The sequence below is a fragment of the Myxine glutinosa genome, chromosome 7, assembly GCF_964187855.1.
Source record: "Myxine glutinosa chromosome 7, kmMyxGlut1.1, whole genome shotgun sequence".
Lineage (NCBI taxonomy): Eukaryota > Metazoa > Chordata > Myxini > Myxiniformes > Myxinidae > Myxine > Myxine glutinosa.
In genome coordinates, this window is record NC_136267.1 from 121798753 (window position 1) to 121810689 (window position 11937).

Below are 11937 nucleotides of genomic sequence, written 5' to 3' on the forward strand. Positions count from 1 at the left end.
AAAACAACAACACATGGCACGGTGTGGAGTTCTGTCGTCATCTCAGGTGAGTGGATGCAGATGGTGCGAGGAGATTTCAATCCTATCTTCCTTCTAAATGACTTTAACACACTTTACACTACCCGGGGTCTTTCCCTGCAAATCCATTGGCTATCTTACTCTATGCGGTTCTAAAAACCAATTCCCATTGACCAAACTGTGGTGCTCATCAATTTGGGGTCTCACTCCCCCGATTCAACTCCCTGTGCCTTTGCACAATTTCGGGGCTGAGTCGTGTGGCTCTCCCAGCAGGTCTACTCACCTGCACACCTCCGCCACTGCAGTTGCCTCCGAGCTTACCTGCTCCTTTACCTAACCTATCTAACAGGGGAAGGCCCTTCCTGGCACTTACCCCCTCGGTGCCCTCTCTGGCACTGGGCTACCCGGGTCCGTCCTCCGGATCCTCGGGCCCCATCCACAACAACTCTACCGGCTCCCAGAGCCCACCTGCGGCCTCACGTGGCTGACATCCTCACAGTGGCGGAGTGTGCAACCAACCACACACACTAACAGGCCACACACCCAGCCATTTCCACATCACTAATGCAGTAATGCACCCATCCAAACACCATTCTTCCACATGCACCACAGATGCCAATATCCAACCACAATTTACCTATACCCTCTACCTAACTCTTAAACTACGCTCCCCGGGTATTCGTGATAGGGGTCCATCCTCCCCATCCACTGCCTTCGCACCAACCACTCCACTCCACAGTTTCCACCATACTCACTCCACACCATCCATTCCATACTCCATGTATTCCATACCAGCTATTCCACACAACCATTCTCACCTGGATTTGCACACCTGTGCCCACACACCTGGTGCCACCTGCACCCTCCTTCCTCCCAGGCTTCTTCATTCAATACATTGCACTCACCCACACTCACAATACTCTGCTCAATGCCATTCTCAATGCCAACACAATGCCAATCTCAAATGCTCAATGCCACAATGCCATTCACCCACAATCACACTTTCTACCATACGCTGCTCAATACACTTTCTACATACACACACAGCATCATCTGATCTAACTACTCCCTTCTGAAACTCGCGCTTCCCAGTCGCCCCTTATATTATTGCGCTCCCCCATCACTACAATCCACCAACGTGCCCCACCACAGGCATCATGCCACCACTCAGCCCCACAGCCACCCATGGCCACTGGAAGCGACACTGACACTCCGACATTGATACTCGCTCCATCTACAACACATATTTACACAACAACATCAACCTCAACTTCAACTCGGAGCACACTGACGTCATCTCCCATTTTCCCTGTCCCATATGCACTAGACTATAGGAATTAAAATTAAAATTGAACATAAATCCACAACAACTTAAATCAACATAAAACCCAGCGGTTTTATCAACAGCCCAGCCACCATCCTTGTTCGCTCTCCTTCTATGGAACTGTAACCCCAATTTGTCTTGTCAATTTGTTCCATATTATTCCCATATTTTCCTATTCCCCTTCCAATGGAACGTAAATCATGGAAGTAAGTTACCAAAAGAACTCCCCTCCAGGCCGAAGGTGTGTATTTCACACCTCTACAGCATTTCACACCATGACATAATTTTAATCCTTCTCATTACACAGCTCATTGGCTCCCATGTCCTGTCAAGCAATGTGCAGCTTCAATATTCAATGGTGCCCGCGTTTGGCCAGTGTGCCAGGCCTCCAGTATTCGCCTCCTGGCCCGGTTCGGGGATGCCGCCAGCACGTTCACATTGTCCCATAGAGGAACATGGCCCGCCCTTATTCCATGCTTGGCGATAGCAGATCTTTCTGGGTGATTACACTCAAAGGCCTTGTGGTGTTCATTAATGCGCTGGCCTAAGGTTCTTCCAGTCTCGCCTATGTATTCTCCACCACAGTCACATGGAATGGTGTATACCACACCTGTGCAATCATTCTTCAGTCTTTTGTCTTTGACCTTGGTCAGTGCACGTCTCAAGGTGTATATAGGTTGGTAGTTGACCCTCACTTGGTGAACCAAAGGTGAACAAGGGAACTTCTCTTGATGAAGGCTCGTGGAGGCTCGGCGCACGCTGGGTTTCTGGCCGAAACGTTGAGTTTTTAAAGACAAAGCTATAGGTTGGAGAACGGAAAAATGGATATCGTGGATATAATTCCCAACCGCCATTCATTACTTGATATATATATATATATATATATATATATATCACAATGTCTCAAAACGTTTGGCCGAATTTGGATGAAACTTGTTGGACAGGCTGAGTTGTGATGAGGCCAAATTTATTAGATTTTCCTGAAGATCCGGATACGATATTTTTTTCGTGATTCTTCACCATGAAGAGTTGCGGCCAAATACGATAGGGCAAAGGGGGGCATTAAGCTCCAGGGGGCATTAGGCTCCACTACATTGGAAATGCACATTTACCTTCAAGATTTACAATGTAGTGGAGCCTAATGCCCCCTGGAGCTTAATGCCCCCCTTTGCCCTATGTAGCACGATATCTCAAAATGGATTCGGATTGTGGACGGATTTGGTGAAACTTGTGGATGGTGGATTAGTTGGATGAGGTGGATGAGTTGGATAGGTGAGGAGAACAAGCGGATTAGATTTTGGTTCAGGTCCGGATCCAGATCCGACCTATTAGTGGGATACAAAACGTAAACTGTTCAGCCGATCGGAGGAATGCGTTCAACCAAGTGCATTTCTCGTTTTTTGTTGATGTAATTTATGGAAACCCTCCTTCAAAATCATGAGCAAGTCTGGTGTTGGCTAAACTAGTTGGCTTTGGATCCCAGGGTCCTGAATTTGAATCCCAGTTGGCTGCTGAATTAAAACTAGGTGGGGCTGACTCAGCCTATCATCCTTCCGAGGTTGGTGAAATGTACTGGTAATAGGGGCATTTCATCAGCGGCACAGCCGCGCCCTCAGCCAATGATGCTCCTGCAATCCTGTGCTGCATACAGAAGAAGAAGAACATGACCCTGATATGATTGAATAAAGTATTATTACACTGCACTCACGAAGCGAAAAGCAGGGTTAGGCATTCGGGTGCGTACGTGTGGTGTACGTGCGTGTCTGCATTTTTGGTGAAGTTAATGGATTCATTGTAGGGGCGGGCAGTGTAGCTTGTAATCAGCTATAAACTACCATCCTGGAGTTTCACATACAGGTCAATACATCAATGTGAGCACTGTCCATCAGAAGGACATTAAACTGGAGGATCCTTCTGTCTGCACTGGTCGTTGGTGGATGCAGAAGATTCCACGGTGTCTTTTGTGAAGAGTAGGCACGTTATTTTGGGCAATCCGAACAAATTACAAATTCCTCCCCTCCCATCTTCAGTCGAACATCAGGCCTGATCGGCCGTTTTGCCAAAGGCTTGGGTCAAAGACCTTCTCCAATTGATCCCACAATAAGGTTGAAATAATTTGGGTCGTTCAAAGCAGATAGATCTTCTGGGTCTCAGCATCAGCCATGACCTATCCTGGGCAGAACCTATGTCAAATCTGGGCTCCAAAGACCTCAGCATCTTCCATAGTATGTCGTGCTTCCTTGGTTAATCCAAAGGCTACGATGCCTTTCTCACAGCCTCGTGGTCTTTGTCCATATCTCGATGGAGAACGTTTCTCCCCTATTGGTTGGTGCCCCCTATTGTATGTCCACTTATTATTCCTCCCACACCCCCCCTAATAGTGAAACTGCCTTCCCGAGTCATTTAAATCATATTTTTCCCTCCAAAGCTTCAAGTTGAGAGCGCACTGTCATTAATTTTTTACTCCATGATATTTTCAGCTCCCATTTACCAACTCCTCTTAATAGCAGGTCACCATGTTTCCTTTTCATGTGTGTCCATTCCGTGGCTTGTTCCGTTTGTCTGTTGTTCCTCTGCCCCACTCTTATGTGTTCCCTTTCTACCATCCAGCACCCCACTCTGTAAACCAACCAATCCTAACGAGTGGCATGATGTTCCCTGACAGAGGTACGATTGGACAGGTGGTCAGGTAAAAATCGACCATTCATGTCAGGATTGGGTAGTTATTCACCCACTAACCGAGCTCTGGCTTATGTTGCAAGAATGCTGAAGGGCACTCACTTTAATCACCATATTTTTGCACCACATTTATCATGGCCCATGTTTTGCACAGAAGGCAACTGAGGTGGTAACACAGTCTCGGCCGGATGAGATGAGCAGGGAGGCGATTCATCTGGAGGAGAAACTTGCAAACAGCAAGGCAGCAAGAAAAGATGGAGACGAATCCATAAAGAGCGACAAAAGAGTGAGCTCCTCACGCGGAACCGTAACTGCATACCTCAGTCATTTTAATTGCCCACATGACAGCAGCCACAGCTGGTGGTGATGTGATTACCTACAGCCCAAGCTGGGTTATACCATGTATGAGGTTAATTTATTTTGATTTTAGAATGTCCTGGTTTGAGAATATACATATAATTAACATGAACGTGACTTTTTATTGAAATTACAACTCGGTTCATTGGAGTTTGGCGTGGCTCTTCATCCGACGGTACATTTTTCCATTAACGCATTGCACCTTGACCCGCCCTTCTCAATTGTTTTCCAATTTGACAGCTTTGCACAATTGACCCACTGGCTAGGTCTTGTGTGTGTGTGTGTGCGTGTGTTTCACACTTTGCTCATCTAATGCTTGCAGTAACACCACAGAAAATTGTTCCAAAATGATCCTTCACAATATCTGCACTTCGTCTCAGAATGAACTATGTTGTTGTTGTTGTTGTTGTTGTTGTTGTTGTCGTTGTGGTCAGGCAGTTCCTGATGCAGTGGCAAGTTGGGAGGAAGGAAAACGCTGGCAGAACAAGTTGGAGAGTTTGCGTTCTGTACTCAAGGAAAAGGAAAATGAAGTAGAAAAGCTGAAAAAGCAAGTCTCAACCTTGAAGGGGTTACTCGGACGGTGCGTTTCCATCACAACCAGCAGGACTAGCATACTGAGTTTTAAGTGTCAAGTGAGCAATATCGGTGCTAGTGTGACGACATACTGAGTGTGTGCTGTTAGGGCTGAACAAGAAAAAGTCTCTTTGCAAAGAAGGCTTCGAGGGAAGGGTCTATCGGCTGAACCAGTGAGGCAACGTGTGAAGGTGCAGAAATCAGATCATCTAAAGAGGTGAATGGTGATGGTTCGGTCACTATTTGCCTCGAACATTTTTCATTGTGTTTAAAAAAAAAAAGATTATTATTACACCAGATCAGGCCGATCACTGGGATACGAAATGTAAACTATTCAGTCTGACGGAGGTGTGCCATTCTAGTTTGGGCATCGGTTGCCAATTAATCACCGAGTGTCTGCAGGTGGTCCGTCTCAAGAATCCACTGTGGGATGGATGCTTGTGCTCTGTGCGTAATCGATAGTTTTCCGTGGGTCACTACGTGTTGCAACATCCGGGCCGTTCGCTGGTAGACCGCCATTTTGGAGGAGACAAAAACAAACAAAAGAATGTACAAAAATGATCATTGGTGTATTTTGGTAAATGTGTGGTGTTTACTTCTAAAACGGTTTGAAACTATTTTACGCATGACGAATTAAGTCTTGCTGCGTCTGGCCTTTCTCCTCCGTAATGGCCGACAACTAACGTACCGGATGTGGAATGACGTCACGATGAAACTTTCAATTGCGTTATTTCCTCCCAGCATGGTATCTCACCAAATGTTGTGGTGGTTGTGCAGTGGGCAAACGAGTACTCAAGATGTGCAGAAAGTTGAGATTGAGTCTGAACAACAACAAGAGCGGAAACTGAGGGTGGAAAATCTTCCATCGGTGAGTCTGGCTGATCACTCCTTTTGCTGTCTGAAATAATTTAAACCCATCACAGGTTTCGAAAAGTCATATTTTCCCTCTTGTCTGCCCGACGCATGTATTTCAGAAAATCAATCCCAGGACCGATGAACTACGCAACCAGGTCTTGAAGTTGTCTGCGGAGACCGTGTCACTCCAGTTTGAGATTGAACAAGCGAGGATGGAGCTTCCACAACTGAAGGGACTTCTCGCACATATTCATGACCAATGTAGAGTGACAGCCTGTTCTGGTGCTCGTTTTGATAGTTACCAGGCTAAGTGAACCGACTGTGCCTAGTACTTTGCTCCAATCAAAAGCCTGGATTTGTGGTTTAGTGCATATCATAATTTGAGTGGACAATACTTTTAAAACGGAGATTTATAGAGGTTTCATGGGGAGGATAAGCATATTGCATATCTAGAGAATATGTTTTAAAGATGTATAGAGTGGTTTATGCAGATTGACAAATAAATTGGTTTCAAGAAGGCAGGAAATGAACAGATGTATTGACGTCCGTATGATGCAGCAAAACGCAAAATGATGTTCATTTGGTTCTTTCCACTGTGTGACGTCGATGCAGGATGAGAACAAGGATTTGAAGGAGATGTGTCAGCTGCTGATGAAGGAAAAGAAGGACCTACAAAAGAAGCTCACTACCCTGAAAGCTGTAAGATCTCCTCCACAAATGTTTGTCAGGCACACAGTGCAACTGTTAATGGTGTGGGTGAGAGAGGGGGGGGGGGAGGGAAGAGTGTGTTGCCTTGTGGGGACGAACATGAAATAGTGGTGGTGCTTTTATTAACATAGGCCGTGCCTACCCGTCCCTTCGCTGACTGGTTTAATAAAATAACAGCATGTTACACTTCTCAAACATATTGCATATCTATCTGTGGTTCTCAGCAGTTGTAAAATAAAGTATAACACAAGAAAAATAGGATATTTTGTAACATGTACTTGTTGTTGCTGTTGTGGTGGCTGTTGTTTGTGTGCTCCTTCCGTGCACTATTGTACACTAGTAAAAAGCCGTCAAATACGACGGGTTGGAACAGTTTATTCGATGGTGCAGCCTCATGAGCGTGCCAAAGTCTGAAGTTTCGGCCTTGTGTCAGGTGTGCTTATATCCTCTTTATTAGACATCCTACGGACGTAAATGAACACTTGTACTCTGCGCGCGTTGCACATCACGTGCAGAGAATTTCACCTCCCTGCACCTTGTTTTATTGTTGTTTAAATGCTTCCGTACACCGCCCTTGAGGCTCGGTTTGCAAACCACCGTCTGCAATTCCAATACAAGAGACATATTACTCTTTTATGGAAAATGTTTTTCGAGTTTGTTTTGTCCGTAAAAATAGACCTTTGTGAACACACATTCATGTTAAAAGATTGGCCTTTAAAATCTACCCTCATGAAGGGGACAGACATCTGTACAAACATGCAAACTCGGACTCAGATTTTTCCATAGCTTCAAGAAGAATTAGTGTGTGTGTGTGTGTGTGTGTGTGTGTGTGTGTGTGTGTGTGTGTGTGTGTGTGTGTGTGTGTGTGTGTGTGTGTGTGTGTGTGTGTGTGTGTGCCCCTTTAATGTCTGTCACGCTTTATCCTGAACTAATGAGGTACCTGTAGATACGCTCAGGTGGGAGCCGAAAGCCTAAAAAGAAAAAAAAGTTGAGAAATTTTATGAAAAGAATATTATATTGATTCTTCCTATCGTAGAATAATAAAAACGTTATCATTGGAACCGCTGCATTAAGCTACAAATCCCGCTTATTCTTTCTCAGTCCTGGAAAGACGGGCTTTTAAAAAGGGCATCAATCATTATGATTAAAAGGACACAAATTTTTGTTTCAAATAAATTGATTATTAGCTTTCCAACCGTACCATTTTTATTATTCTACGGCAGTAGGAACTCTTTAGAGCATGGTGTCCTTTCTGGATAAATGTATTTGTAGACAGCAAAGATTGCGTAGTCTGTGCGTGCCAAGTGCCGGCCTGCTCTTCCAATCCTTAGGGACGGAGTGGCCGCTCCGTTACAGAATTGGAAAAGATGGTCAGTCTCATGAGACGAGCTGTAGAGAAGTTGCAGTGTGAGAATGCAGCCTTGCGACCGAGCACTCCACCCGATGCCCACACGGTAATTTGTGCCCTTTGTTGTAACGAGTCCTGACGGCACAAGTCGGTGCCTGGAGCTCGAGTCCCTATCTTTCTATCCTCTGTCTCTGAGTCCAGCAGAATTGAGAGCAACCGACTCGGCATTCCGAATGTACGTCTTCAGGTTGAATCGCAGGCTGAACTGCTTATGATATTTTTATGGTCACCTCTCATTTACAGCCACCTGCAGTTGTAGAGACAATGTGACTCCATTGTTCTCACAGTTAAAGTCAAAGTCACACAACTTGGGACAAGAATCGCAAAATAGACTGGCATTGCATTTCATGTGTCGGATGTTCTATAACAATACGAAAAGCTGGTAGTTTACCTAAAGTTTGATATCGGGGCCCATGGAGATTGTGATTCAATACCTTATTTCATAGATCTGGATAATGGGGATATCGACATTTTTCCTCAGTTGAACTTTTCCATGTGCACACGGGTGCTGGTAGGAAAGGTATCTGGGGGCACAGCTGTAATACACCCTGTACATTGGAGCAGGAATTTGGAATTTGTTCAGGGTGCCAGTGATCACTCCTACTCTTCGTGAAGGACACCGTGGTCGGGATTCAAACCCAGGCGAGACAGTAGAGGAAGGGCGTGGGCGTCACCTTTTCCTTGAACTTGATTGCAATATGGCAACGCCATGTTCTTATTGAGAATATCCGGTTTGGTGGTGCCTTGTTATGCATTGACCCTTTGATTTCTTTGACAGGTGGATGGTTCACAGAGCTCTGGAAAGAAAAGCCAATCTGATCCAAAGACCCTCGGACGAAAAAGGTATAATTCACATATTTGTTCCTCAGCTCGGTCTACCTGAAATACTTCAACTGGCCGTTTACTCTGTTAGTTTGCGTACCTGAATGAAAGGACAGAGTTCAATTGTGAAAACTTGTTTGAATATTTTTTTGAAGTGTCATACATTTAGACCATGCTAATGGAGTATGTGGTGCAGGTTGACTGTTGAACAGCCGGAGAGGGACCACAACACGTGACGTGGAGCTCATCGCAGAAGCCTCATAAAAGGTAACAGGGACATAAGCTACTGTTTTGATGAATTGCAGCATGCTGTGCTGTTGGGCATATTGTGAGTTAACCTAACGACCATTAAAACAATAACGGTCATTTGGCACTGGGTGCCTGATTCTGACAGAGACCTGAGATTAGATTTCTCATGTTCTCAATTCCCAGTCCCGTTCCTCCCATTGGACGAAGATAAAAATGTTATTTGTTTTTAATCAGTGTTCAGTCACATCCTCATTGTGAACTAACACAGCCTTGATGGACCTGAAGGCCTTTTATATGTTGCCAAGCTCTTTGCGGATCAAACTGATTGGCATATCCCATGGCAGGTGGGATTGCAGTTGGAAAAGAAGAACCTGGAAGGAACCATCACTCATCGCCATTGCTGAAGGCCCATACAATGAACAGAAGCAGATGGGTGTGGTTTCCATCACATGTACGAATGGATAGTTAATTGGACATGGCTGTGTTTACCTCTTGCTCAAGTATGTAGATGGGTTTTAGTAAGAGAGTTATGAAAATTGGCATTGAATGATTTTTTGTCTGCACAAAGTCGAGGCTCAGGGAAGAGCAGGAACACAGAACAGGCTGGAACATAACAGAACAGAAAGGGAGGAAATGCACCAACAGCAGGGTGAAGGGGCACAACAGGGGCATTCTTGGAGGAAGAATGGGCATGGGGAAGAATGAGATTGAGGGGGGTGGGGGGCGAGTGGGCAACATGGTGTGCCCTGCAATCAAAAATGTTGGTTGAGCAGAAGGGGGCTAAAAAGCAAGGAACGGTCAAGGGTATAAGAGCAGGAAGAAGTTGGTGGAAGACGGAGCAAACAGAAGAGCAAACAAAGTTTGGGCATTTTGTTTGCTGCGTGAAGCAGAAGTCGTTTTGATATGTTATTCTTGTGATTATTTATATTTATAAGCTGGTTAATTGTGCGATCAGTTCCTTGGCATACTTTCATAAAGGGGAGGAAAAGTTGACATTCTGCAAAGTACTTAACGAGAGGATATGCTGCTGATTAATCTCCAAGACACCATTAATGTGGCTTTTTGGATAAGAGTCAACAGTTTGTGTTTGGATCAGTGATTGAAAGCTTTAGAAACAGGAGCTCATGGAAGTAAAACTTGCTTCCTTGGGGCCACCTTGTGTACTAATAACTGCCCTCTTTTTAATGCACTATTGTAAAGTGCTGTTCAGCCATCCCCAGAAGGTGGATATCCACAACCTTCTACATTCCCACCACAATGACAATGACCAGTGCTGCACTTCATCAGCCGCTGTAGGTAGCATTGGCTGTTGTGTTCCTAGTTCTTCTATCGTCATTCCTTGGAAGGACTTGTGCTGGTATTGGTAGACAAACCCGTAGCACCTCTGCCAGAAATGCTCTTGGTACCTGCACTTGCTCCTTCTCGTGTATAGCAATATATGTATGTAGCTCATTGTTGAGGATCACCTTGTTTTGTCTGGTGGACCATGCTCTATATAGATTGTCGGTATTCTTGATTTTCGGTTTTGCTTCGGTTACACCAGAGCATTCCCAGGTAATTTCAGATTAAAGGTTTATTTTCTTGTTTGTCCAGTATTGTGTATTTTCACTCCACTGCATCGTGGTTGCTGGAACAGTTATTTGGCCATGAGGGAGTTCGCAAGTGGAGGGAAGGACAAACGCAGAGCTGCTGACATTTCATTCGCAGAACACACGTGGGGACTTCCTTGCATGAAGGACCTCCCCTCAACTCTGGGGTAGTCTTTTACTGCTGAAATCCCCCAAACTCCACACACTGCTGAAACATCCAAAAAGGCTAATTTGGTGTCTTTGTTCATTTGAATTTCAACAGGACAATTTAAAATGAAGGAATTAATATCGCTGTTTAAAATTTCCATGGAAAACTCAGATAGATGGCAGCACGTGTTCATTTAGCTGGTGGTTACAGGATCGTGTTAATTAGTTGAGAATAATTATCTTAAACTTGCACAGATAAATTTACTCGATGTACGGTCGGTCGACCTGCATTTTCAGCCGGCACCACGGTAACTCCACTTCTATCAACTTTAATCCTTGAAAGATACCAATGAGTTGATACTCACAATGCTCCATTTCCAAGCGATGCCATGCTGAGCCACATTCACGATCACTGACAGAACGTGCATCACGCATGTTGCATCAGCACGACTCGAGCCCTTCACCCCCATATCAGAGAGTACGCCAGTATCAGAGTGTACGCCAGTATCGGAGAGTACGCCGGTATCGGAGAGTACGCCGGTATCGGAGAGTACGCCGGTATCGGAGAGTACGCCGGTATCGGAAGGTACGCCGGTATCGGAGAGTACGCCGGTATCGGAGAGTACGCACTACGCCGGTATCGGAGAGTACGCACTACGCCGGTATCGGAGAGTACGCACTACGCCGGTATCGGAGAGTACGCACTACGCCGGTATCGGAGAGTACGCACTACGCCGGTATCGGAGAGTACGCACTACGCCGGTATCGGAGAGTACGCCGGTATCGGAGAGTACGCCGGTATCGGAGAGTACGCCGGTATCGGAGAGTACGCCGGTATCGGAGAGTACGCCGGTATCGGAGAGTACGCCGGTATCGGAGAGTACGCCAGTACTCTATGTAGGGATGGCGCGGAAAAAACGTCGGTCCCATCTGCTACATACAAAACTAAAGTTGGATTATCTTCTTAAAAACTCGCCTAGGCTACATATGAGAGCCTACCTGGTCTGTTCAGCTGATTGTCGAGGCAGGGATCACTTTTCAGTTATCCAGGCCATGGAAAAGCGAAAAAACGGGATCGGTCAAACCCGGGAATTCATCTTCCTGTTCATAATAATAATAATAATAATAATAATAATAATCTTCTTCTTCAGGCGGCATCAATGATTCTGCTACCATTCCATAGAGTTTTACTTGCTGCAACATCCTTT

At 45.3% G+C, this 11937-nt stretch overlaps 1 protein-coding gene across 6 annotated transcripts in view; it reads left to right on the plus strand.

The window, feature by feature from the left end:
- The window catches only part of CEP290 (centrosomal protein 290), a 164983-nt gene extending 154404 nt beyond the window's left edge, over positions 1 to 10579 (plus strand). For 2 of the 6 annotated variants that reach the window (XM_078782227.1, XM_078782228.1), the window contains exons 40-49: positions 4176 to 4307; positions 4813 to 4958; positions 5061 to 5168; positions 5729 to 5819; positions 5926 to 6037; positions 6417 to 6505; positions 7846 to 7968; positions 8701 to 8765; positions 8941 to 9011; positions 9338 to 10579. In XM_078782227.1, coding sequence (XP_078638353.1) covers positions 4176 to 4307; positions 4813 to 4958; positions 5061 to 5168; positions 5729 to 5819; positions 5926 to 6037; positions 6417 to 6505; positions 7846 to 7968; positions 8701 to 8765; positions 8941 to 8980 — 906 coding nt within the window. In that variant the 3' untranslated portion in view covers positions 8981 to 9011; positions 9338 to 10579. Of the gene's footprint in view, positions 1 to 3952; positions 4032 to 4175; positions 4308 to 4812; positions 4959 to 5060; positions 5169 to 5728; positions 5820 to 5925; positions 6068 to 6416; positions 6506 to 7845; positions 7969 to 8700; positions 8766 to 8940; positions 9012 to 9337 lie in introns of those variants that run through there. The other 4 variants (XM_078782229.1, XM_078782230.1, XM_078782231.1 and 1 more) reach the window with 4 other exon arrangements.
- Positions 10580 to 11937: the final 1358 nt, after the last annotated feature.